Source organism: Anomaloglossus baeobatrachus (assembly GCF_048569485.1).
Source record: "Anomaloglossus baeobatrachus isolate aAnoBae1 chromosome 5 unlocalized genomic scaffold, aAnoBae1.hap1 SUPER_5_unloc_18, whole genome shotgun sequence".
NCBI classification, from domain to species: domain Eukaryota; kingdom Metazoa; phylum Chordata; class Amphibia; order Anura; family Aromobatidae; genus Anomaloglossus; species Anomaloglossus baeobatrachus.
Genome location: NW_027441793.1, coordinates 307176 through 334836, shown reverse-complemented (window position 1 = coordinate 334836; position 27661 = coordinate 307176). Strand labels below are relative to the sequence as shown.

The 27661-nt window shown below is 44.3% G+C and overlaps 2 protein-coding genes across 3 annotated transcripts in view; one reads left to right on the top strand and one right to left on the bottom strand.

Moving 5' to 3' along the window:
* Positions 1 to 27661, top strand: part of LOC142258917 (uncharacterized) — a 199684-nt gene that overhangs the window by 101964 nt on the left and 70059 nt on the right. The gene's annotated exons all lie outside the window — the stretch shown is intronic.
* On the bottom strand, positions 20896 to 26758 carry LOC142258924 (uncharacterized). Of its 2 annotated transcripts, none has more exons than XM_075331480.1 (3): positions 26521 to 26758; positions 26324 to 26437; positions 20896 to 24501 (listed from the first exon to the last, which is right to left on the bottom strand). In XM_075331480.1, the coding sequence occupies exons 1-3, from the start codon at positions 26651 to 26653 to the stop codon at positions 23078 to 23080; spliced, it is 1671 nt and encodes a 556-aa protein (XP_075187595.1). In that variant the 5' UTR covers positions 26654 to 26758; the 3' UTR covers positions 20896 to 23077. The 2 variants fall into 2 exon arrangements, with proteins under 2 accessions (XP_075187595.1, XP_075187596.1); XM_075331481.1 differs by having other exon boundaries at positions 20896 to 24498.

The following is a 27661-nucleotide window of genomic DNA, read 5'->3' as shown; positions in this document are numbered from 1 at the left end:
GGACAAACTGAACTCTGTCTTGCACTTCCACGGGACTTGCAACTAGCCTTCTAAACTTCTCTCGTAAAGCAGAAGATAGAGAGGTAGTGGCATCAATGTGTGCATGCTGTAAACCCTCTAACACATGGTTTACATCAAGCTGAGTTCTGAACCCTTCCTCAGCATGTTGTGCAATATCGCCAAGTTTACGTCTCAGGACTTCCATATCCATAGTATTGAGGGCACCCACTCCCAAAGCACCTCCGCTCAATCCTAATTCTATTAAGTCTCTCCTCCCCCTGTATTTCCTATGTCGAGGATCATCTTTTCTCAACTCTTGCCCCGCCTCTACCCATCCTCTCATCATGTCAATTTGGTTCCTCACAAACTCCTCACATCTGTGATCCCAGTGGTCAACTCTGAAGTGATCTACGGAAATTCGCCAGGTGTATAGGACAAATTTTGTTCCCGTGATGATCTTCCATGGGGACGACAGTTGAGAAGCTATTGGATCTGCCAATTCATGAGTAGTAACGTTGCAAGAGTCCAGGTGTGGTTTAACTGGTTGGAGACCTTCAGCTTCGTACGGGACCCTTGTAATGCCCTTGTCATCTCCAGCCTGTAATTCTAGGTTCCCAATAGGTTTGGATTTGGACAGATAGACCCACTGTGTAAATGACCAACACCCTTCGTCCACCGCCTCACAAAAAGGACACTTAAATGGACCGTCAATATTGATATCAAAGCTAATATCCCTGCCTCCGGGGTCTTTCCAATCGGAAGACACGTATCTGTTCCGGTATTCCTCATTCATAGGGGTACCATCCATCCATACATCTACTATTGGGTTATCCACCCCGTTGCATACCAAATCCCACCTTCAGGGATTTGTGTTCAACATCATCATCTGTGTATCCGGTTCTCAGTGGGCATAGGTGACAAAGTAATATCCAGTTACCTCCGGTACACAGACTTCTCTCATGATTGTAATCATGAAAGACCGTATGGATGGGGACCCTTCTACACGAGTATACCTCTGATCCTTAGCATCAGTCTGTACCTTTAAAACTGTTGCTCTATAGAAACCCTCCAGTTTTACCGGACCACTCTGATCATTCCATGAGGCCTGGCCAGAGTTGCTGCAGTTTAATTTTAACATCAGTACACTAGTCCTTAAGAAGTCTGTGAACACATGTCCCTGGGCATATTTGGATTCCCTGATGATAACCATCTGGTAATCTCTCAACATACATAGGCCTTCAGGGTGCCTTTTACAGGTATGGGTCTGTCAAAATACGTCCTCACCCTCAAACCACCTTGACTATCCTTCCTAGTGAAGGTAGCCTGGAGAATATACCATCCGTTATACTCTGCCCCAGTGACATCTTCGTGAAAAGAACAACCACTTCCAGATTTTCATTATTTTAAACTTATCTTGCAGACTCAAAAACCATTTATATAGATCAAAAGCGAAAAACGAGTCTCAAATGCAACCACGTATTTTTTTGCAAAAATGTATCAAAAAAGTTTATTTATTGGTATAGAAGGAATATTTTACAAACATTAAAAGCACAAGTACGGTCTCAAGCAAAGAATCATGACCCAGGAATAACAGGTTCACACACCATGCTGCAGAAAAAACGTGCAAATTGCGAGTAAATCAGAAATCTCATACCATTTTCAACATATGCCGGGCTTTCAGCTGTATTAATTTGAGTTTAGGACTATTTAAACCCAAAATGTGCAGAAAATAGGTAAATAATGACCAGTGTATCTAATTTTTCTAAATATCTCCTGCACATACAAGGGTTAATCCACCATTTTATTTTGGTCTATTCAGTCTGTCCTGTGGATATATATACACAACCATGTGTTACCAGTCAGCAAGATATCTCCTGCACACACAAGGGTTAATCCACCATTTTGTTTTAATGTATTCAGACTAGTCTGTAGGTGAATATGCACCGGTGTGTGTTGACAGACAGCAGTAGTGTCCCTTATGAGTTGGTAGTTTTAATCCATACTGCTTACTGCCCAGATATAAATGTAAAGTAAGTAGGTACTCCTTACTTGACTGTCATCATTCACAGGAGAAACTCTTGCACAAAAGCTCACACACATGTAAGGGCTCTACCAAAACAGTCTTACTGAAAATGCAATTAAGCTCCTCAGATGAGGGCTTGTGGATCAACAGTTCATATTTAGCCCAGTTTCCTTAGCCCACAGCATATTAAATCCATGAAATAGGTCATGATTTACCCATATTAGTCATGCAGCCCGTGGATGTGACCTCATTTGCCTCCAATGCACATTTCGCATTCACAGCTTCATCAGGGTATGGCACCCAGTGACATGTTCAGGACTCAGAACTCCTTCTTTTGTACACAACACTGAGGTGGTGGCTACCGCTTGCTTGTAGGGGTGCAAGTGGGGATCCCTAGACACCCACCTTAAAGATGTGATAGGTGTTGGATCTAAGTCTTGAAAATGTCGGTACTCCTTGAGACAAAGGGCGTGTAAGTCATCTTGTATGGCAGACACATTCTCTACAGGGGTGTAATGCTGTGTGACACTATTAGCAAAACCTCTCTGGAACCCATACAGATACCACTGCCCGGGTGTGAAGGTAAAGTTGTTGTACGGTTTTAGGATTTTACCTTCTAAGCTCTCTATCATTAAGAGACCTGGTTCTCTAAGTGACATACTATGACATACATACCATTAGTGGGTTCCCAACCTTTCCTCAAAGAGGCTGAGCCTGCCATCATCATGCTTACCACTAGCGTGACAAACTGGAGATGTACCCTGTTCAGGTGATCCCTATTTCTCTGGCCACTTGGATATGTGGTGGCCCAGAATCCAGTGATCTGTTGAATGATTATGGTATTATTATATTAGTGTGTGTTATATGGTTTGATTAAAGATCCACCCTTGACCTACAAACCCCCCCTTCACCCAACTCTGTTTGTGAAGCTAATTTTGAGTTGGGGAAGCTCGGATGGCCTTTGCTTGGTCGATGTGGATCCAAAAAGTTTCCTGATGTCTGCGGTATCTTTTCTTAGTTGTCATTGGCTTCTGTACTTTCAGCATGCTATCACCCATTACTTCAATGACCTGGTAAGGTCCTTCCCAGCTTGCGTCCCAAGGTCCAGATCGGCGAAACATTTTCACCATTATCTTTTCCCCTACAGAGGGCATAGGTGTCACCCCCTGTAGGTACAGTTTGTGCAACCGTAAAGCTGCATGAGGCAGCAACTCCTTCAGGTTCTGTTGAACCTGTTGGAGGAACATATCTCTGGCAATTGCATTTTTCATGGGCTCGGACACTTGGGGCTCATTGGGTAGACACAGGGGCATTTTTTGTCCGGTCATCAACTCGAATGGAGTGATACCGGTATTGCTCACGTCGGTTGCTCGTATACCCATCAGCACTGCTGGAAGGGACGTTACCCATGAGGAGCCCTTTTCCAACAGTGTTTTGGAAAGCCGTGTTTTGAGGGTCCGGTTCATTCGCTCCACGATGCCCGCTGACTGAGGGTGGTAAGGGACATGAAATCTTTGCTTTATGTCCAGAAGTCCACAAAGTGTTTTTTTTTTTTTCCAAACATTTTTTATTGATTTTCCAAATTTTATAAAAACCATAACAAAATGAGTATGATTAAAGGGAAGGACAATCAATTGACAGAGTATGGTATAGAAGAAGAAAAAAATGGGGTACAACCCCCTCTTGCTAGTCCAGATTGTTCTTCCATGAAAAATGACATATAATGAAACCGAACTAGAAAATCAAAATAAACCACATGTAATATAGTCTCTCAAACCCCTGTGTCATTCTTTAGTGGTTCCAAAATCAATGATGTGTCTTAATACTTCCTTGACGTCTCGCCTCCTCCTTCCTCTCGAGCCCCCACTAAGTGAGCCTTAAGCTGGGTTTACACACTGCAACATCGCAAACGACATCGCTGTAACGTCACCGGTTTTGTGACGTTACAGCGACCTCCCCAGCGACATTGCAGTGTGTGAAACCTATCAGCGACCTGGCCCCTGCTGTGAAGTTGTGATCGCTACAAATCGTTCAGGACCATTCCTAGGTCCTTTGTTTCCCGCTGTGCAGCATGCATCGCTAGCAAGTTTCAGTGTGTAAAGGGGACTTTAGTGTAGCGTCCTGATTAGCGGTCACCTGTGAAGGATTCACCGGTGACCGCTAATCCCCCGAGTGACTGAAGTGTCCCCCCCTCTCTCATACTCACCGATCCCCGACGCTGCACGGCGTTCACTCTGCTCCAGCGGCTTTTCCTTTTTTGAAAAAGCCGGCCGCTCATTAAACAATCTCGTGTTCCCTGCTTTTCCCCGTCCACCGGCAAATATGATTGGTTGCAGTGAGACACGCCCACACGCTGAGTGACAGCTGTGTCACGGCACCCAATCACAGCAGCCGGTGGGCGTGTCTATACTGTGCAGTAAAATAAATAAATAATTAAAAAATCCGGCGTGAGGTCCCCCCAATTTTAATACCAGCCAGATAAAGCCATACGGCTGCAGGCTGGTATTCTCAGGATGGGGAGCTCCACGTTATGGGGAGCCCCCCAGCCTAACAATATCAGCCAGCAGCCGCCCAGAATTGCCGCATACATTAGATGCGACAGTTCTGGGACTGTACCCGGCTCTTCCCGATTTGCCCTGGTGCGTTGGCAAATCGGGGTAATAAGGAGTTATTGGCAGCCCATAGCTGCCAATAAGTCCTAGATTAATCATGTCAGGCGTCTATGAGATACCTTCCATGATTAATCTGTAAATTACAGTTAAAAAACACACACCCGAAAAATCTTTTATTAGAAATAAAAAACACTAACAAATTCCCTCATTACCAATTTATTACCCACAACAAAGCCCTCCTTGTCCGGCGTAATCCACGGTCCTCCAGCGTCGCATCCAGCTCTGCTGCATGCAGGTGACAGGAGCAGCAGAAGACACAGCCGCTCCTGTCACCTGCACGCAGCTAATGAAGACAGCCGTGTGATCGGCTGAGCTGTCACTGAGGTTACCTGGATCCAGCGGTGGATGCAGCGGTGGCCGCGGGTAACCTCAGTGACAGCTCAGCTGATCGCGCTACTCACCGCCGCTCCGGTCAGCTCCACGCAGCAAATGAGGTGAGTAGCGCGATCAGCTGAGCTGTCACTGAGGTTACCCGCGGCCACCGCTGGATCCACCGCTGGATCCAGGTAACCTCAGTGACAGCTCAGCCGATCACACGGCTCTCTTCATTAGCTGCGTGCAGGTGACAGGAGCGGCTGTGTCTTCTGCTGCTCCTGTCACCTGCATGCAGCAGAGCTGGATGCGACGCTGGAGGACCGTGGATTACGCCGGACAAGGAGGGCTTTGTTGTGGGTAATAAATTGGTAATGAGGGAATATGTTTGTTTTTAATTTCTAATAAAGGATTTTTTCGGGGGTGTGTGTGCTTATTTACTGTCACTTACAGATTAATCATGGAAGGTATCTCGGGAAGACGCCTGACATGATTAATCTAGGACTTATTGGCAGCTATGGGCTGCCAATAACTCCTTATTACCCCGATTTGCCAACGCACCAGGGCAAATCGGGAAGAGCCGGGTACAGTCCCAGAACTGTCGCATCTAATGTATGCGGCAATTCTGGGCGTCTGCTGGCTGATATTGTTAGGCTGGGGGGCTCCCCATAACGTGGGGCTCCCCATCCTGAGAATACCAGCCTGCAGCCGTATGGCTTTATCTGGCTGGTATTAAAATAGGAGGAACCGCACGCCGGATTTTTTAATTATTTATTTATTTATTTTACTGCACAGTATAGACACGGCCACCGGCTGCTGTGATTGGGTGCAGTGACACAGCTGTCACTCAGCGTGTGGGCGTGTCTCACTGCAACCAATCACATTTGCCGGTGGGCGGAGAAAGCAGGGAATACGAGATTGTTTAATGAGCGGCCGGCTTTTTCAAAAAAGGAAAAGCCGCCGGAGCAGTGTGAACGCCGTGCAGCGCCGGTGATCGGGGATCGGTGAGTATGAGAGAGGGGGGAAATCACCAGCAAATGAGGTGAGTAACGCGATCAGCTGAGCTGTCACTAAGGTTACCCGCTGTCACTGGATCCAGCGGTGGCCACGATTAACCTCAGTGACAGCTCAGCTGATCGCGCTACTCACCTCATTTGCTGTGTGGAGCTGACAGGAGCGGCGGTGAGTAGCGCGATCAGCTGAACTGTCACTGAGGTTACCCGCGGCCACCGCTGCATCCACCGCTGGATCCAGGTAACCTCAGTGACAGCTCAGCCGATCACACGGCTCTCTTCATTAGCTGCGTGGAGGTGACAGGAGCGGCTGTGTCTTCTGCTGCTCCTGTCACCTGCATGCAGCAGAGCTGGATGCGACGCTGGAGGACCGTGGATTACGCCTGACAAGGAGGGCTTTGTTGTGGGTAATAAATTGGTAATGAGGGAATTTGTTAGTGTTTTTTATTTCTAATAAAGGATTTTTTGGGTGTGTGTTTTTTAACTGTAATTTACAGATTAATCATGGAAGGTATCTCGGGGAGACGCCTGACATGATTAATCTTGGACTTATTGGCAGCTATGGGCTGCCAATAACTCCTTATTACCCCGATTTGCCAACGCACCAGGGCAAATCGGGAAGAGCCGGGTACAGTCCCAGATCTGTCGCATCTAATGTATGCGGCAATTCTGGGCGTCTGCTGGCTGATATTGTTAGGCTGGGGGGCTCCCCATAACGTGGAGCTCCCCATCCTGAGAATACCAGCCTTCAGCCGTATGGCTTTATCTGGCTGGTATTAAAATAGGGGGGGACCGCACGCCGGATTTTTTAATTATTTATTTATTTACACGGCACACAGAGCCGCGCGGCATTAAATGAAGTCGGGTGAAGTTCACCTGCTTTTTTGACACGTCCCCAACGACCAGCTAGTCGCTCTGCAGGTCCGGATCGCTGTTAGGTCGTTGGACAGGTCTGCCTGTTTGACAGCTCACCAGAGACTTTGTAGCGATCCCGGCTAGGTTGAGATCGCAGGTTGGATCGCTAGAAAGTCTCAGTGTGTAAACCCAGCTTTAGGTTGCCCAAGCTACCCTGGATTTCATTCAGGCGATACCACTCCGTGTGTATGAAAGGTGTCACCGAGTTATTGATTTCTCCCCGTGTGAAGTGGTGTTCAATAAAATTTTTCCATCTCCCAAAGAACGTGGCTGTCTTTAGATCCTTATCCCTTTCCGCTTCCAATTTTTCCAGCCTCAGAAGAGCATGCAATTCCCCAATAACCTCCTTTGTAGATGGACTCTCCCTCTGTATCCAGTGTCTTAAGATACACCTTTTAGCTATCATGGCCAAGTCATGTATGATTGCAAATGTCCTTTTATCCCGAGTATTTGATCCCCCTTTGACTCCACCCTCAAAGAAATGGAAAATCCACACATTAATTCTGGTCTGCAATATATCCCCCATGTTGTTTGGGCCAACATTCTTACTCAATTCCAGAACCTCTGCACTTCCTTACATTCCCAGAGTCCATGTAGCATATCTGTTTTCTCTGTTTGACATTTTGGACAACGTGCATCTCTACCCGGAATATTGAAACCTACAATAGCCCTATGTAAAATCCTAAACTGGGTGTCTCTCCAACCCTAGTTCGTGATGTGTTTCCGCATTTGGACCCACCCTTTCAATATATTTCCCAACACTTCTTGACCTTTCAGTTGTTTCTCCCATGCTAATAAGGTACGACTATCCTCCCGAGATATTAATTCCTCCCTAAGTGTTCGGTAAATTTGGGATACATTTACATTTGTAACCTCACATTCCAGGAGTTCATCAATCAGACTTTTGTTCAGTTCCCTTCCAATCTCGCCAAGATCTCTGATTACTCCAAACTTCAATTGCTCATACTGGATAACGTGAATGTTATTGAGGTCATATTTATTGAGCACTTCCCTTCCTGTCATCCACCGTCTCTCTTCCACATTCATAACATCTTGTATTCTCTTGATGCCCTTCTCTTTCCATCCCAGAAAGAACTTGTTGTCTCATCCCTGAGGGAAATGTGGGGATGCCCAGGCATTTAAATACTTAGACACCTTCCAGGAAAGTCCCAGTTTCTTTCTAACTAGTCTCCAAGTTAACATGGTGTCTCGAAATATGATAGAGTTTCTTATGTGACCCTCAGTCCTAAACAATGGGGCGTGGAGAATGGACTTCAGGTCCCATGGTGTTGCGTATTTGTTCTCCATGTCATGATCTGAGTGTCTACTTGTTCCTCTCAACCAGTCGATCACATGTCTCATAATACACACCAGGTTATACCCCCTAACGTCCGGGAAATTGATTCCTCCCTCCTCCACTGACTTCATCAATGTGCGTAATTTTATTCTGGGTTTCCTTCCCCTCCACACAAAATCCGCATATGCTGCGTTGAGTCTGTTAACATCTTTTAGTTTTAATAGTAGCGGAATTGTCTGAAAGGGATACAGCAGCCTAGGAAAGCTCATCATTTTTATCAAGTGGCATCTTGCCAGCAATGGTAAGGGTAGGCCTTTCCATCCCCTTAGTTGTGTTATGATTTTTCTGATCAGTGGGCCATAATTCATTTTATAAATTGTTTCCACCGTTCTCCCTATCTGCACTCCCAGGTATTTGATTGATGTCTGTGCTATAGGGATCCCACATATACAACCATCTCTCAGATTTCTCTCTACAGTCCCGTGACCTCCCCTCAAGAACAAAATCTCGCACTTCTTTTTGTTTAACTTAAAGCCGGAGAATGATCCACATTTTTCAATCATGTCAAGGGTTTGGGGTAAGTCCACGCCTGGGTTTCCCATATACAGTATCACATCATCAGCGAAAAGCGCTATCTTCATTTCTGCCCCCCTTATTTTAATCCCTTTGAAGCTGTTAAGACCCTGGAAAACTAGATAATGTCTCAATTGCCAGGTTAAATAGTAGGGCAGCCCTGCCTCATCCCCTTCATCAGGGGGAACACTTCCGACAGGAAGCCCGGGGTATGTATCCTTGCTCCCGAGTTGGCATATAAACTTCTGATGTAAAGTCTCATTTTACCGGTAATTCCTATGGCCTCCATCACCTTATCTAGCCAGTTCCAATTAACATTATCGAACACTTTCTCGGCGTCGAGTGTAACTAAAGCAGGTTTTGCCCCTCCCTCGGTACGCCCCAATCTAACCGCATCTACCACTAAGATCGTCTTCCTGATGTTGGTAACCGCATTTCTCCTTTTGATAAACCCTACCTGATGTTCAGAGATTATCCTAGGCAAAATCAGTGCTAGTCTATCGGCCATGATTTTGGACATTATTTTTAAATCCTGATTAATGAGCGATATGGGTCTGTAACTAGAGGGATCACTAGGTCTTTGTTACCCTTCGGGAGTAATTTAATGTATGCTATGTTGGCATTTCTAGGGATTTCTGTTCCTCCCAGGATTGCATTAAAAACTGAGGTTAAGTCCGGTGCAATCAGATCCTTAAGTGCTTTATAAAATTCGCTATTAAAACCATCAGGTCCTGGCGCTTTATTGGTGTTAAGCTCCCCGATTGTTCTTGTTACCTCCTCCACTGAAATGTCCGCATTTAGGGCTCCCAGCTCTTCCTCCTTAAATCCACTTGTGACTTTTAGGATCGCTACTTCCAATAGGTGGCGCTGTGCTAGAGTTTGTCTCCTTTACTGGAGAGACAATTTGAATATTTCCCAGAGGGGCATTGCAGCTATAAGTCCCCTTACCTGGCAGCCAGACTGGCTTGCAAAGTCTCCTTAAGGAGAATAGTGTTCCCCCGTGGAATTTTAGGGGCATTGCAGCTATAAGTCCCCTTACCTGGCAGCCAGACTGGCTTGCAAAGTCTCCTTAAGGAGAATAGTGTTCCCCCGTGGTCCCCACATAGCTTTCTCATGAGCCAGATCAGACACCCCCATACTTTGCACTGACGAGGGGCAAGCACCCCGAAACACCGTGTCTGCAAATTGGGATTCTGATCTGGCTTATATATCCTGAGTCATATTGCAAAGGATTGTCAAAAATCCACTTGTGACTTTTAGGATCGCTACTTCCAATAGGTGGCGCTGTGCTAGAGTTTGTCTCCTTTACTGGAGAGACAATTTGAATATTTCCCAGAGGGGCATTGCAGCTATAAGTCCCCTTACCTGGCAGCCAGACTGGCTTGCAAAGTCTCCTTAAGGAGAATAGTGTTCCCCCGTGGAATTTTAGGGGCATTGCAGCTATAAGTCCCCTTACCTGGCAGCCAGACTGGCTTGCAAAGTCTCCTTAAGGAGAATAGTGTTCCCCCGTGGTCCCCACATAGCTTTCTCATGAGCCAGATCAGACACCCCCATACTTTGCACTGACGAGGGGCAAGCACCCCGAAACACCGTGTCTGCAAATTGGGATTCTGATCTGGCTTATATATCCTGAGTCATATTGCAAAGGATTGTCAAAAATCCACTTGTGACTTTTAGGATCGCTACTTCCAATAGGTGGCGCTGTGCTAGAGTTTGTCTCCTTTACTGGAGAGACAATTTGAATATTTCCCAGAGGGGCATTGCAGCTATAAGTCCCCTTACCTGGCAGCCAGACTGGCTTGCAAAGTCTCCTTAAGGAGAATAGTGTTCCCCCGTGGAATTTTAGGGGCATTGCAGCTATAAGTCCCCTTACCTGGCAGCCAGACTGGCTTGCAAAGTCTCCTTAAGGAGAATAGTGTTCCCCCGTGGTCCTTAAAGTTAGGCATTTGAGCTTGTCTTAACCAATCGTCCTCGTCAGTGAAATCATTGTTTCCTGACCCATATAGCTTTCTATAATATTCCCCCAGCACCTTGTTGATATCTTTGGGATCTGTGGTTACCCCCCCTCCCTTTGTTTTCATTTTGGAGATTACCGTTGTTTTTCTGCTACCCCTTGCCAAATTTGCCAACATTCTCCCTGCCTTATTGCCGAATCTATGAAGATCAGCTTCCTTGTGAGACCAAAAGAGTTGTTCCTTTTTTTTGGCCCACTCGTCAAAGCCCCTCTTTGCCTTCAACCATCTGTCCCTTGCCGAACTAGACCTACCTACCAGATATTTTGTATATGCTAGCTGGACTGCTTCACTATGGGAGTTATATTTCTCGTTCGTCCTCCGTTTGATCATGGCCGCATATCCCACCAAACGTCCCCTCAGAACCGCTTTTGCCGTTTCCCAGAACAATACTGGAGTCTCCCTGTGTTCCTTGTTGTCCTCTGTGAACTCTTCCCACCACTCTTGCAGTATCTTGTGAAAATTATCCTGTCTGAGGAGGAACGACGGGAATCTCCATATAATGTCAGAACCTCTCCTGAAATTCTCTCTGATGTCCACTCTCACCGGACTGTGATCAGAGATCACCATATTCTCAATCACGCAGTTTTTTGCTCCATTCACAAGATCCCGAGACATCCAAATCTGATCTATGCGCGACCAACTGTCATGTGGGTAGGAGAAGTGTGTACAGTCATGGCCAAAAGTTTTGAGAATGACACCAAAATTATATTTTCACATGATCTGTTGCCCTCTGGTTTTTAATTGTGTTTGTCTGATGTTTACATCACATACAGGAATATAATTGCAATCATATTATGAGTACCAAAAGGTTATATTGACAGTTAGAATGAGTTAATGCAGCAAGTCAATATTTGCAGTGCTGACCCTTCTTCTTCAGGACCTCTGCAATTCTCCCTGGCATGCTCCCAATCAACTTCTGGATCAAATCCTGACTGATAGCTGTCCATTCTTGCATAAGCAATGCTTGCATTTTGCCAGAATTTGTTTGTCCACCCGTCTCTTGATGATTGCCCACAAGTTCTCAATGGGATTAAGATCTGGGGAGTTTCCTGGCCATGGACCCAAAATCTCTATGTTTTGTTCCATGAGCCATTTAGTGATCACCTTTGCTTTATGGCAAGGTGCTCTATCATGCTGGAAAAGGCATTGTTGGGCGCCAAACTGCTCTTGGACAGTTGGGAGAAGTTGCTCTTGGAGGACATTCTGGTACTATTCTTTATTCATGACTGTGTTTTTAGGCAAGACTGTGAGTGAGCCGATTCCCTTGGCTGAGAAGCAACCCCACACATGAATGGTTTCAGGATGCTTAACAGTTGGCATGAGACAAGACTGGTGGTAGCGCTCACCTCTTCTTCTCCTAATAAGCTGTTTTCCAGATGTCCCAAACAATCGAAAAGGGGATTCATCTGAGAAAATGACTTTACCCCAGTCCTCAGCAGTCCACTCCCTGTACCTTTTGCAGAATATCAGTCGGTCCCTGATGTTTTTTCTAGAGAGAAGTGGCTTCTTTGCTGCCCTCCTTGAAACCAGGCCTTGCTCAAGCAGTCTCCGCCTCACAGTGCGTGCAGAAGTACTCACACCAGCCTGCTGCCATTGCTGAGCTAGCTCGGCACTGCTGGTAGTCCGATCCCACAGCTGAAACAGTTTTAAGATACGGTCCTGGCGTTTGCTGGTCCTTCTTGGGCGCCCTGGAGCCTTTTTGGCAACAATGGAAGCTCTGTCCTTGAAGTTCTTGATGATGCGATAGATTGTTGACTGAGGTGCAATCTTTGTAGCTGCGATACTCTTCCCTGTTAGGCCATTTTTGTGCAGAGCAATGATGGCTGCACGTGTTTCTTTAGAGATAACCATGGTTAACTGAAGAGAAACAATGATAGCAAGCACCAGCCTCCTTTTAAAGTGTCCAGTGGTGTCATTCTTACTTAATCATGACTGATTGATCGCTAGCCCTATCCTCATCAACACCCACACCTGTGTTAAAGGAACAATCACTAAAACAATGTTAGCTGCTCCTTTTAAGGCAGGAATGCAATGATGTTGAAATGTGTTTTGGGGGTTAAAGTTAATTTTCTTAGCCAATATTGACTTTGCAAGTAATTGCTGTTAAGCTGATCACTTTTTATGACATTCTGGAGTACAGTTAGGTCCAGAAATATTTGGACAGTGACACAATTTTCGTGAGTTGGGCTCTGCATGCCACCACATTGGATTTGAAATGAAACCTCTACAACAGAATTCAAGTGCAGATTGTAACATTTAATTTGAAGGTTTGAACAAAAATATCTGATAGAAATTGTAGGAATTGTACACATTTCTTTACAAACACTCCACATTTTAGGAGGTCAAAAGTAATTGGACAAATAAACCAAACCCAAACAAAATATTTTTATTTTCAATATTTTGTTGCGAATCCTTTGGAGGCAATCACTGCCTTAAGTCTGGAACCCATGGACATCACCAAACGCTGGGTTTCCTCCTTCTTAATGCTTTGCCAGGCCTTTACAGCCGCAGCCTTCAGGTCTTGCTTGTTTGTGGGTCTTTCCGTCTTAAGTCTGGATTTGAGCAAGTGAATTGCATGCTCAATTGGGTTAAGATCTGGTGATTGACTTGGCCATTGCAGAATGTTCCACTTTTTTGCACTCATGAACTCCTGGGTAGCTTTGGCTGTATGCTTGGGGTCATTGTCCATCTGTACTATGAAGCGCCGTCCGATCAACTTTGCGGCATTTGGCTGAATCTGGGCTGAAAGTATATCCCTGTACACTTCAGAATTCATCCGGCTACTCTTGTCTGCTGTTATGTCATCAATAAACACAAGTGACCCAGTGCCATTGAAAGCCATGCATGCCCATGCCATCACGTTGCCTCCACCATGTTTTACAGAGGATGTGGTGTGCCTTGGATCATGTGCCGTTCCCTTTCTTCTCCAAACTTTTTTCTTCCCATCATTCTGGTACAGGTTGATCTTTGTCTCATCTGTCCATAGAATACTTTTCCAGAACTGAGCTGGCTTCATGAGGTGTTTTTCAGCAAATTTAACTCTGGCCTGTCTATTTTTGGAATTGATGAATGGTTTGCATCTAGATGTGAACCCTTTGTATTTACTTTCATGGAGTCTTCTCTTTACTGTTGACTTAGAGACAGATACACCTACTTCACTGAGAGTGTTCTGGACTTCAGTTGATGTTGTGAACGGGTTCTTCTTCACCAAAGAAAGTATGCGGCGATCATCCACCACTGTTGTCATCCGTGGACGCCCAGGCCTTTTTGAGTTCCCAAGCTCACCAGTCAATTCCTTTTTTCTCAGAATGTACCCGACTGTTGATTTTGCTTCTCCAAGCATGTCTGCTATCTCTCTGATGGATTTTTTCTTTTTTTTCAGCCTCAGGATGTTCTGCTTCACCTCAATTGAGAGTTCCTTAGACCGCACGTTGTCTGGTCACAGCAACAGCTTCCAAATGCAAAACCACACACCTGTAATCAACCCCAGACCTTTTAACTACTTCATTGATTACAGGTTAATGAGGGAGACGCCTTCAGAGTTAATTGCAGCCCTTAGAGTCCCTTGTCCAATTACTTTTGGTCCCTTGAAAAAGAGGAGGCTATGCATTACAGAGCTATGATTCCTAAACCCTTTCTCCGATTTGGATGTGAAAACTCTCATATTGCAGCTGGGAGTTTGCACTTTCAGCCCATATTATATATATAATTGTATTTCTGAACATGTTTTTGTAAACAGCTAAAATAACAAAACTTGTGTCACTGTCCAAATATTTCTGGCCCTGACTGTATATGCAAATTGCCATTAGAAAAACGTAAGCAGTAGACTTTGTAAAAATTAATATTTGTAGCATTCTCAAAACTTTTGGCCATGACTGTATATTCCCTATCGTGTGGGTGGGTTAGCCTCCATATATCTTTTAGCCCTATATCTTCTAATGATACATCCCTGTTTACCATTCTCTTGTCCCCGGGACCCTTCTCCCCTACCCCCTCCCCTCTCCTTCTGTCTTCAGCTGAGTTTGGTACTGTGTTGAAGTCTCCCGCCACTATGATGTTGGGTGCCTCATCTGATAGTATGATAGCTTTCATATTATCATGAAACGTAATCTAGTGCAGGTTTGGACCATATACATTGTAAATACTGAGTGTTCCCACTGGACTAGTAATTGTTAGATATTGCCACCTTCCCTGATCATCCTCCTCATGAGCCACTACTTCATGGCTGAGCTGTTTGTTTATCAAAATCACTGTGCCCACCTTCCTACCTTGCGCCGCTGCCCCATAAAGTGAACCTACCCAGATTTTTTTCATGCGAAAAAAATCCTCCCTCCCCAAATGGGTTTCTTGTAGTAGAGCAATATCTGTTTTTAATCTTTTCAGGTGCCTTAGAATCATTGCTCGCTTGTTGGGTGATCTTAGGCCCTTAACATTCCACGTTGTTAATTGTACCATTTTTGCCTAAGTAGACCATGTGACGACATGGACTCTCATGGGTTAAAGTTTCTTAACATTCAGCCAGACAGGATGATAGATTGTTTATAGACGGGGGATAAGTCCCTCATTGTTTTTTACAAGACTCTTTTGGACTCATGTAATTGTGTTGGCCACTGAAAGCCAGACGTATTGTTTCTCCAGACTTTTCCAGTAATCATTGTATTGTAGTTGTGTATTGCTAATGTGATTACCTTAGTAGCCATTGTCTAGTCGGTGACTCCCAGACTACATGTATACCCTCAGTCTTTCTGTAGACATCATTTGGATGAACATTGTCCATGCAGCTTGAGATTCATCCAATGGGAGAGGCGCTCTTGTCCAACCAATCGATGAGGACGCAGTGTATCTAAGTGGAAGGCTGTGGCTATAAAAGGGACTTCTTTAAGCCACCAGGTTGTTGATGGATGCTGATGGATCCTCTGTCTCCTTCCAGTAATTTTCCAGATTGTAATAGCTTTGTGCTTGCACGTTTTTTGTTTCCTTTAAAAGGGGTATTAATGCTTTTATTTAACTTTTGGGAAGCTTGGCCAGATCTGTTCCCCCTACACTGCTGGCCTGCATTTTCCTCCTGCCCTTCTGATCCTCCATGCACCCCTTCAGCTCCACCTTCTTCTTTCTCTCTTTCTCCTTCTTTGTCTCCTTCATCTTCCCATTGTGATCCTCCCTCTTCTGACCCCTGCATCCACTTCTCTGCAGCATCAGTGATCTCTGCCTCCTCATTTACATTCTCCATTTCTCTCCCTCTCAGGCCCAGAGTTGCTGTTTCTCTTGCCTTGTTTTCTGGCTCCTCCCCCAGCAGACTTGCTGGCACCATGCTTATCTCCTCCATGGCCTGCAGACATTCAGCGTTGCTGCTCCTCCAGGATCCCTCTCCACTGCTGGCACTCCGTAGCAGGTACCGCTCCATGCCTGCCGACCTCCTGGTCCCTGCCGTGTTACTTGCGATGCGGCCACATGAATGGGGGAGCTTTATTCTGACTGACTCCAAGAGGGGTAGCAGGAGCTTCTTCTTTATGCCTCCACCTCAGCCATGACCGGATCCGGAAGTCGTTTTTTTTAAAACTTTTTTTTTTCTTTTACTAGTTTCCCTAGGGGGCTATAGCGATCAGCAATCCGATCGCTCTGCCCTATCTGCTGATCACAGCTATACAGCTGTAAACAGCAGATATAATCACTGCCTAATTAATTCGGCTCCGGGCCAAGTGAAATCGAAAGTGACTCGTCATAGCTACAGGCGTCATCACATGACCCTTTGCTACCATGGCAACCACCGAAAGTCACGTGATCACGCACGTGACTTCCGGTGGGGGTGGCGGTAAGTGAAAATCATGGCCGCGCGCATATACATCTCGCTGCCAGACTTTGGCAGCGAGATGTAAGGGGTTAAATGTTGCGAGTGGAAGCAATTCCACTCGTAACATGCAGGCACACATGTCAGCTGTTGAAAACAGCTAATATATGCGCGGATCGCCGCAACCTGCCCGCGGCAGGGGGCGGGGCTTAACGTCACACGCTCCATGACGGATAGATCCGTCAAGGGTCGTGAAGGAGTTAAATGCACAAGAATGCAGAAAAGGACAGATTTATTACCGGTAGAGATAAGAGCAGAAGTTGAACAGAAATATAGCAGAGAAATTAAAATCCTTTCTTTCCCCTTATAGAAATCATAGATTGCATTGATATAATAGATACAGTAGGAAAGTCACATTTTTGAATTTGTGCTAAAGTGGAGAATGCAAAGCATTGTTCCGCATTATTGGTAAACTGCTGGGATCCCGCCAAATGGATATCGGCCAGAAAGATGAAAATATCTATGCAATGTCTCCTATCTATGTACAGATAAAATTGTGATAGGAAAGATGACTGTAATATCTTCCACCTGGGACCTCCAGGGGTGAAGTTATCAAAGTTTGGGAATCTCATAATTTTCTAAGACTTAAGCGGGCTTTACACGCTGTGACATCGATAGCTGATGCTAGCGATGTCGAGCGTGATAGGACCCGCCACCATCATACGGCCGATATGTGGTGATCGCTGCCGTAGCGAACATTATCGCTACGGCAGCGTCACACGCACATACCTGCCTAGCGACGTCGCTGTGACCGGCGAACCGCCTCCTTTCTAAGGGGGCCATTCGTTCGGCATCACAGCGACGTCACGAAGCGGCCGCTCAATCAAAGCGGAGGGGCGGAGATGAGCGGGACGAACATCCCGCCCACCTCCTTCCTCATTGCTGGCGGGACGCAGGTAAGGAGAAGTTCCTCGTTCCTGCAGTGTCACACGTAGCGATGTGTGCTGCCGCAGGAACGAGGAACAACATCGCTACTTCAGCAACAACGATAATCGGGAATAGGGGGGCAATGTCACCGTTGAGCGATTTTGAACGTTTTTGCGACGATTCAAAATTGCTCATAGGTGTCACACACAACGACATCGCTAGTGCGGCCGGATGTGCGTCACAAATTCCGTGACCCCAACGAGATCGCTTTAGCGATATCATAGCGTGTAAAGCCACCCTAAGACTCATTCTATCTTTCACTGATGTCCAGCCATGTTATGAGTCACCAGAGGGGAAGTATGTGGGTGTAACTTGTGGTAATAAAAAACTAATTCCAATTATGATCTTCATTCAATGAAAGGAACATTGCTGTGTAGGATTTTTCTACGTTCCATTGGAGTCCTTCCCTTTAGAAATCTGATTCCATTACTGTGACCCAAGTTCAGTAATTTTCCTTTTGTTATTCCCGTTTATTTTATGTAGTTGTATATGCTGTATTATTTTGTTCCCCTTTGTAATATTCTTTGTGTATTTATATAAGCACAGCCTACTTTCCAGATTAAATATATAAAATGTAATAGTGTATGTCTTTGGGATGTGATTTATAGATTAAGAGGAACAAAGCTACTTGTAATGTGTGTCCAATCAACCTGTATATGGTAGAAAATGGATTGTCGGTCTGGCGAGCGCTGATGATGCACAGGTTCCGTTGAAGGTTAAATTATTTTATTGTTAAAATATTTTTAGAATGCTCCTGTTAGTTAGATACAATACAACGCGTTTCAGCAATACATCAGTGCTTTCCTCAGGAAAGACTTGGTCAGGGCTCTCATATCCCCTTACCCTAGGCACAGGGTTTCCCTTGCCTTTCGCCGTTCGCTTGGTACTTTACCATTCCTAGCGTGACACTGTCTCTACAGTATTCTGATTTATAATTAAGGGGTAAACACTTAGTGACCGAATCCCATTGAATTCACAAAACCCCAGCATAGGTATCATAAATGTTACTTCCTCTCCACCAAGAGGTAGACCCCTTTCAGTTCTGGTCTCTTCTACACCCATAATCTAAACTGTAATAAAGGTTTGTGGGCAGAGATGAGTGAACCTAAATAATAAAGTTCGGTGTTTGTACCAAATACAGACTTTATACAAAAAATCAGTGTTAGAGTTTGGAGTTCGGGTGCTTTATGTATCCTAACCATTCGATCTAGCATCGGTGTGCTCGGATACACTCAGTGATTGGCCCAGTGCGAGCCGCTTGCAGTGTGTGAATGGCTTTCACGGAGAGGTAAAAACATTGTTATAGGATGTATTGTGTACAAGGAAAAAACCTGCCCTCCCTTCCGCAGTAATAAGTACTCTGTTAATGGCTGGATGCATGTGGGAGGAGACCCGAACTGCCCAATCAGTGACTTCCACCGGGGCTCAGGACCAGTCCGGTTCCCGATCTGAACATTATTTAAAATATAACAGAAAAAGCTGAACCCAAACTTCAACGGGTCCGCTTATCTCTATTTATGGGTAGCCCCACAAAAACATAATCCATTGGATATCAGACATAAAAAAACCAGGAACGAGGAACCTCTTCTTACCTGCCTCCCGGCCGCTATGAGGAAGGAGGTGGGCGGGATGTTCCGGCCACTCATCTCCACCCCTCCGCTTCTATTGGGCGGCCGCTCAGTGACGTCGCTGTGATGCCGCACGGACCGCCCCCTTAGAAAGGAGGCGGTTCGCCGGTCACAGCGACGTCGCCGGGCAGGTAAGTATGTGTGACGGGTCTGCGCGATGTTGTGCGGCACGGGCAGCGATTTGCCCGTGTCGCACAACAGATGGGGGCGGGTACCCACGCTAGCGATATCGGGACCGATATCGCAGCGTGTAAAGTAGCCTTTAAATGAGTGCCATATGCGTAACCAGCATTCAATGTTTTGGGGGGTCATGGTTTTCATATCATTGCATTTTTGTATGCAAGGTGTCGATTCGTATTGAATTGATGATGCCCTACAACTTTGTACTTCACTTTTTTTCTCTATCACGTTCCATTTTCGAGATAAAAATGCTAACTCTGTTGTTTTCCACCAGGTGGCACTATAGGTGGTTTCAATGCGTAGCGCATGGCTACTTTACTAAACCTAGACACCACTTCTATGCCTATAGCTGCCGCCGTTCTCAACTTAATGACGGTGGACAGGATATGGGTGGGCACACTGTATATTTACAAGCATTTATTAACAAAACAACAAGTTTTGAAATGCAATTATATACAATGTGATATACTTAAGAGTTCCTATCTCCAATCTGGGGCTGCACTAGTAAATAAATCAATGGGAAACCTGAGATTTGTGAATTATCTAAATATAATCCAGTATCAAAACAATTCACGAATGTTCCTTAAGGCTCTCAAAAGGGCCAACAGTGTGCCAGCTAAAAAAGAAAATGAATATTCACTGCTCCCGATGCCATAATCCCACCTACCTCTAGGCAATGAAGCCAGCGCCAACCAAGAGGTGGGCAGTATTATTAGCATGGGGAGCAGTGAATATTCATTCTCTTTAATATTGGGTATACTTGATCACCCAGCCGCCGACTTACTGCTGTGGCTGGGCGATCACTTGTGTATAATATTAGAGAATGAATATTCACTGCTCCCCAAGCCCAAAATCCCAGCTGTGGGGAGCAGTGAATATTCCGGTAGCTGACGTTCGCATGTAACTGGGGGCGCATGGCAGTAATGTCATGCGCTGCGCCGCTTACATGCTGAAGTCACTTGTCAGCATCAGAAGAGAACACCGTGCATCATGAGAGCGGACGGATGGTGAGTATATTCATTTATTTTCTTATGTATGCAGTGTGATGGGGAAATATATACCAGAATGGGCTCAAGATGAGGGCCACATATACAAGTATACAAGGATGGTGACATATATACTAGGACAAGGGACATATATACCAGGATGGGGATCATATATACCAGGATGGGATAAAGACGTGCAACATACTGTATATACGAGGATGAAGGACATATACACACGGATGGGAGACACATATACTTAGAAGGGGATCAGGATGGGGGACATTAGTATAGAATTGGGTTATTTTATCCCTGTAACAGTGTCAGCAGCAGATCCCCCCCATAACAGTGCTTCATGACCACATTTTTTTTTTTAAATCAGGTACTTTTTTATTAAAACAGAATACATACAACAGTATAACAAATCGGCATCCAAATTAAGTTTATCACATCTATTACCCCTTTTCCTCCCCCTCCCGCCCCCTTCCCCGGCAGCAACCCTCCTCCCCAATACTACATCCCGTTTAGTACACACTTAGAATACCCTCCAACTGCAGTATAGCAACCATCCCGTTCACCCCGATGTGCAGGAGGAACTACTAGTAACACAAATAAAACAAAACACACACATCAGAGGTCTCCGACGGCTATACCAGTCCCAAACCAGTTTACTGGTCGTCCTATCCGCATTGCAGCCAAGGAGACCATAGCTTCTCAAACATTTTAACATTCCCCCTTCTTTCATACACTCCCTGTTCCAGCTGAAGAATACATTTCACCCCTTTAATGTACTCTCCCCTGTTCGGGGGTCTTTTTTAATCCAGGACCTGGCAATTAGCTTTCTTGTCGCATACAGCAGCCTAGCAATGGCAATTTTCATAGTATTTTCCACCCCAAGCGCCTCAACATATCCCAATAGACATATCAATGGTTCCCTGGGAAGGACACACCCATATGTTCTTCCTATCTTGTGGATAACCTTAGTCCAAAAGGAGACCAGTCTCGGACAAGACCACATCATATGAAAAATACCTGCGTCAGATCCCTGACACCTTCGACACTCCGAATTCCTTTTCAACCCCATTTTAAACATCAGTAAGGGAGACCTATATACCCGGTAAATCACGTATAGGTGAGATAACCTGGCCGGTTTGCTCATAGAGAGTTTAGGTACATACTCCAAGATACTCTCCCACACCTCCTCCGTTATCGTCCCAACTTCCTCCTCCCATTTAGATTTAGTTTTAAGTGGGTAATCTAAAAGAAAGATGTGTAATATATCTTTATATGTGCCAGAAATGATCCCTTTAGTGCTTCCTCTCCCCTTACACACATACTCCAGTACCAGGTCAGTCTGTATGTCCACACTTTTTTTAGCCGCTTGGGCTGCAATCGCATGTTTCAATTGACTGTAGTGGAGCCAGCCGGACGCCGGTAACTGAAACTCACACTGTAACTGCGGGAACGATTTCAAAATTCCTCCGTCCAATATCTGATGCATGTATATTACACCCCTGCGTCTCCATTCCTCAATGTTCCCCATTTTCTGGATCTCCGGGAGATTACTGTTATCCCAGATAGGTGTAAACTTAGTTAACCGGGTCACCCCTCTCACCCTTTTCAGCTTCTCCCAGGTCTTATTTATAAGTGCCATTGTAGGAGATGTTCCACCCAGGAGCCCCACCGCACCATCCTCTAGTCCCATTACCAATGGACTTCTACCCACTATGTATTCCAGCACTTCTTTAATGCCCCCATCTGTCTATCGATCAGACCTCCCCCTGAGGTGTTGACATTGCGCCGCCATATAATACAATTCCGGATTTGAGATTGCCAGACCCCCCTCATCTTTCGGCTTTTGTAAAGTCTCTAATCGCACCCTAGGCTGCTTTTTACCCCACATCAGGTCCCTAAACAGCGAGTTTATCCCTTTAAATCTTTTCTTTGAAATACAAACAGGGGCATTGCAGTATGTATAGGAGTTTAGGCATTACTACTATCTTTAGTAAATTAACCCTTCCAACAACTGACAAATGTAGCTTGTTCCAGGCATCCACTTTGGCTCTCAGTTTTTTAAGAAGTGGCCATAAGTTCACCTGTATGTATTTTTTTACTGGCAGCGATATCTGGATACCTAGATATTTAAATTCGTCCACACTCTTCAATTTGTTAGCCCCAGTATCATCATTTGTCCAGGTTACTTCCCCATCCACTTTAAAGAGGCTTGATTTAGACCAATTAATGGTCAGTCCCGAAACTTCATGACCACATTTTTTGGTCAAACGTTTTCCCTATATTCCTCCTTCAAAATCTAGGTGTGTCTTACGGTCCGAAAAAATACGATAAGTTTAAAAAGAGAGAAAATGGTTCTTTCCCTGACCATTTCTTACTTGAGCAATTGTAACCGATTTTTTGATAAAACTCTTTGAAAATGGTTATGATGCCTTCTCCCGTGTGACTCATCTGACAACAGGATCTGATTAGTCTTAAAAACATTTGGCAAATTCTGAAAGTAAGAATGGCTGCTCTGCTCTGTTGGTTTTCTGATGTCGGCAAGACTTGATTTATTAGTTAAACATTTCAATTATTCACAACATGAAAAAGGTTCCTTCCCTGTGCGGCTTCTTCAGATGTTTAACAGGATCTGATTTCTGAGAATTACATTTTCCACATTCAGAACATAAACATGGTTTATTTTGTGTGATATTTTTGATGGTCAACAAGACTTAACTTCATAGTAAAACATTTACTGCATTCTGGGCATGAAAATGGCTTTTCCCCTGTGTGAGATCTTTCATGCCTAACAAGATCTGATTTCTGAATAAAACATTTCCCATACTCTGAACATGAAAATGGCTTCTCCCCTGTGTGACATATTTGATGCCCAACAAGATCTGATTTCCGAATAAAACATTTCCCACACTCTGAACATGAAAATGGCTTCTCCCCTGTGTGAGATCTTTGATGCACAACAAGTTCTGATTTCCAATTAAAACATTTCCCACACTCTGAACATGAAAATGGCTTCTCCCCTGAGTGATTTTTCTGATGTGTAACAAGATGTGATCTCTGAATAAAACATTTCCCACATTCTGAACAGGAAAATGGCTTCTCCCCTGTGTGAATTCTTTGATGCTCAACAAGATCCGATTTCTGAATAAAACATTTCCCACACTCTAAACATGAAAATGGCTTCTCCCCTGTGTGACTTTTCTGATGTACAACAAGATGTGATCTCTGAATAAAACATTTCCCACATTCTGAACATGAAAATGGCTTCTCCCCTGTGTGAATTCTTTGATGCGCATCAAGATCCGATTTCCGAATAAAACATTTCCCACATTCTGAGCATGAAAATGGCTTCTCCCCTGTGTGAATTCTTTGATGCTCAACAAGATTTGATTTCCAACTAAAACATTTCCCACATTCTGAACATGTAAATGACTTCTCCCCTGTGTGAATTGTCTGATGTGTAAGAAGATGTGATTTCTGAATAAAACATTTCCCACATTCTGAACATGAAAATGGCTTCTCCCCTGTGTGATTTTTCTGATGTGTAACAAGATGTGATTTCTGAATAAAACATTTCCCACAATCTGAACATGAAAATGGCCTTTCCCCTGTGTGAATTTTTTGATGCTCAACAAGATCTGATTTCCTAATAAAACATTTTCCACACTCTGAACATGAAAACGGCTTAATCCTTGTGTGAGATTTTTGATGCTCAACAAGTTCTGATTTCCGAATAAAACATTTCCCACACTCGGAACATGAAAATGGTTTCTCCCCTGTGTGAATTTTCTGATGTCTAATAAGGTTTGATTTCTGAATAAAACATTTCCCACATTCCGAACATGAAAATGGTTTCTCCCTTGTAGGAGCGGTTTCATGTTCCAGATCCCTTCGGTAACTTTTATTTTGCTTACAATTCTGTGATAAATTGGAATTTTGGACTTGTTTGAAAAGATCAGATGATAGAGCTTTCCGAGGAAGGACTGGAGGTATATCTGGGACAGCAGCATGCTCTTCATATGTATCATGTGTGATACTTTGATCATCTGTTTTAAATTCTGAAAATATTAGATTTCCATCTGAACTCCCAATACAGTCATCTGCTAAAAATAAACACAATGTTATTAGTTTTTAATATTATCTTGAAAGTACATTTATTTTTTTTTAAATAATAACAACAGAAATTAAATAAACAAAAAATGTATTCTGAATCTGTTTTCCAAATTCGACATGTACGAGTTACTTCTTTGTTAATTCGGATCTCCAATTCGTAGCACCAGTTCTCTGGAATGTGCTATAGTAAAAAATCTGATTGATTGTCAACAATTGACTGTAGGATAATGAGGGACAGGGGGCTCCTATACTGTCCCTCACGCTAGGGGACCCTAAGCTATTACTAACCTATGGATTACCTCTGAAGATGGAGATGCAGAAGTCGCGTGCCTTACTAGTCTTCTGACTAGATTTAATCTGCGATCCCCAAGGGAAGCAAGAGGCAGGAGTATGATGGAAATACAGATTAAGACAGACGGGACACATTGCAAAGTCACAGAAATAAACAGTGAGAGACTAAGGAGAAAAGCAAGAGCAGAAAGACAGCAACAAAAAGAAAACAAGGGTTAACACCACAACAGCTCACTGTAATAATGCACAACAACCACCGATAAGTCTGGATCACAACACCTCACCAGACCAGTATAGGTAAACTATAGCTGGCATTAATGAAATAGTCCAGCCAGCATATGCAGAACGGGAACAAACAATACTTTCTCCTCTACAGCATGTGATCAAAGACATTAACAAGCAGCCCAGCAGAGAATAACTCTTGCTAGCCTGCCCAAGCCTGTGGTTCGACGCCTGCGTCTCCCTGCGCTGCTCACAGGCATCAGAGAAGTTAACATGCAAAGTACCAGAATCTATAATTTCCATGGATCCTGACGCCGCCATGACAGTTGGCAAAACCTGCAAACATCTCCTTGGAACATTGATCCACAACATAGACAATTTCAAAGAGGGTTTTTTTTTAAGACAAAAATAAAGACAGATGCTGGAAATTTAACTGGGTTGTCTGGGACTGTAATGCTGATGACCCATCCTTAGGCTTTTTAACCAAAGCAGGTAGCAGGGTCTGTGCAGATAAACATTAGGGCTCCAATTCATCAAGACTGGCGATGTACACTGAAAAATGACGTCGGGGACTGGAGTGAGATTTCTGGCATAGGGAACGTCGCAGTTTGTTATGAATTAGAGAAACAGCATCACACCCTTCTTCTGCAAAGCTCAGCCCATTTTGGCAAAGCTGGTTAAAATTGGCGTGAACACACACACACACACACATCAGCCTGTCTCCTCTTCAGCTTTAGACTTTTGCAATTGAGACCTTTGGTTATATGCTGTGATGTCAAAAAGGTCCTTAAGCTGTCCTATAATTGGCATATAAACAATGGGGCCCCTAGGAGAAAGGGGGACTGCAATTGCCCAGTTTGCTCTTAAGAGAACTTTGGTTACATCATGTCACATGTCTTTGAAGTGAAAGGTCCTTAAACAATCAACCTCAGAATACAACTGATGTGGTCCCTAAGAAAGTGCGGTCTTGAGAATTTGTGCAGTTTGACTCCTCCTAACGCTGGCCCTGAATGTAACTAGGGCTTATTTTTGGAGTCGGTCTTATATTTCAATCATTTTTCAAAAATCCCATAAAATCGTGCTAGGTCTTATTTTCTGACTAGGTTCAATTTTCAGGGAAACAGGATATTCATGAACCCTCTGCAGGTCTTTTAGTTGCCTTCATAACAACATAGAGAAGGCACTAGAAACAAACAGAAGGAAAGACAATACAGTTGAAAAAAAACAAACAAACAGCAGAAAGCCTAAAAATGTAAACACAAAATTAGTGCAGAAAGTACATGAGTAGATATCTCTTACCAGATAGAACTAGAGTTAACACATCCTGAGGAACATCAGGATCTTCTTGTTTACAGTCCTGTGGGAGAAGAGGACGGGGACATCTCTCTGGTGTTGTCCTCTTACTGGATAGAACTGGAGGAGACACATACAGGGACTGAATTCATTCCTTACATACAGATAATTATAGGCCGTGTGTATTTAGTCCTGTCTATTACCTGGTGATGTGAGGGGCTGGGGAACCTCCATCATGACGTTCTTGTACAGATCTTTGTGTCCTTCTAAATACTCCCACTCCTCCATGGAGAAATAGACGGTGACGTCCTGACACCTTATAGGAACCTGACACATACAATGATACCGTCACCCCCGATCCCTTCATAGCGTTCCTGTATAATGTCCCAGCATTCCCAGCAGTGTCACCTCTCCAGTCAGCAGCTCAATCATCTTGTAGGTGAGTTCTAGGATCTTCTGGTCATTGATGTCCTCATGTATCGGGGGGTGAGGTGGAGGCCCCGTGATTGGGCTCAGGGGTCTTCCCCATCCCTCAGACACAGGGGCCTGACAGCGCTCACTAGAGGTCTTCTTCACTACTGTGTAATCCTGGTTATGGAGAGACACAGTAATAAATCTCACTCCAGACATTTCCAGAGTCCTCACCTCTCCAGTTCTGTCCATCTGTTATTCCCATAGATAAGAATGATGTAATGTGACGTCATCAGAATCTCTCACCTCTCCAGTAAGCCGGAAGAGGATCTCTAGGGTGAGGTGTAATATCCTCTCCGCCATCTTGTCCCTGTCCATATCCATCTTTCACGGGGCAATCAGGAGAATTCTCTTATATAGAAGATCTCCACTGAGAGGATCCGATATTGTAGGGACCTGAATGGGGAGAAGATGAACCCATATGTAAAATTAATGGCGATAAGGGAGGTGAGATATCATTTGGGTAGGAAAAACAAATCAACATGACATGTGCTATGTAAGTAGTAAAACCGACCGTTAAAAGTAGCACATTATCCTTATAAAAAAAACCCACAATCCTTCATACGACAATGTGAATGGAAAACTAAAAGAGTAATTGTTCCCAGAATAAGAGGAGGAAAATACAAAAGGGCAAAAATAAAAAAAATCCCAGTTTTTCGGTTAAGAAAGGGGCAGAATTTAACACCCATTTCTTGTATGAATGCAGCAAAATAGTGAAAATTAACTCAATTACAAAATGTGCCCACATTATATTTTACTCCTAAACTAGAAAAATTATGTAAATAAAAAAGTTTAGATATTCTAAAGTGGTTTCGGAGCTTGTAGACTTTACACGTCCGGACCATCTGACTCCTACTCTGCAGTGATGTTTTA

What these genes read in the sequence shown, in the direction of transcription:
- LOC142258924 (XM_075331480.1), bottom strand. Translation starts at nt 26,653, where the DNA reads ATGTGTCAGGTTCCTATAAGGTGTCAGGACGTCACCGTCTATTTCTCC. An exon ending in CCAGCCCCTCACATCACCAG is followed by an intron (nt 26,438 to 26,520) that starts GTAATAGACAGG and finishes TGTCTCCTCCAG; the next exon opens with TTCTATCCAGTAAGAGGACA. An exon ending in GTTAACTCTAGTTCTATCTG is followed by an intron (nt 24,502 to 26,323) that starts GTAAGAGATATC and finishes GTTTATTTTTAG; the next exon opens with CAGATGACTGTATTGGGAGT.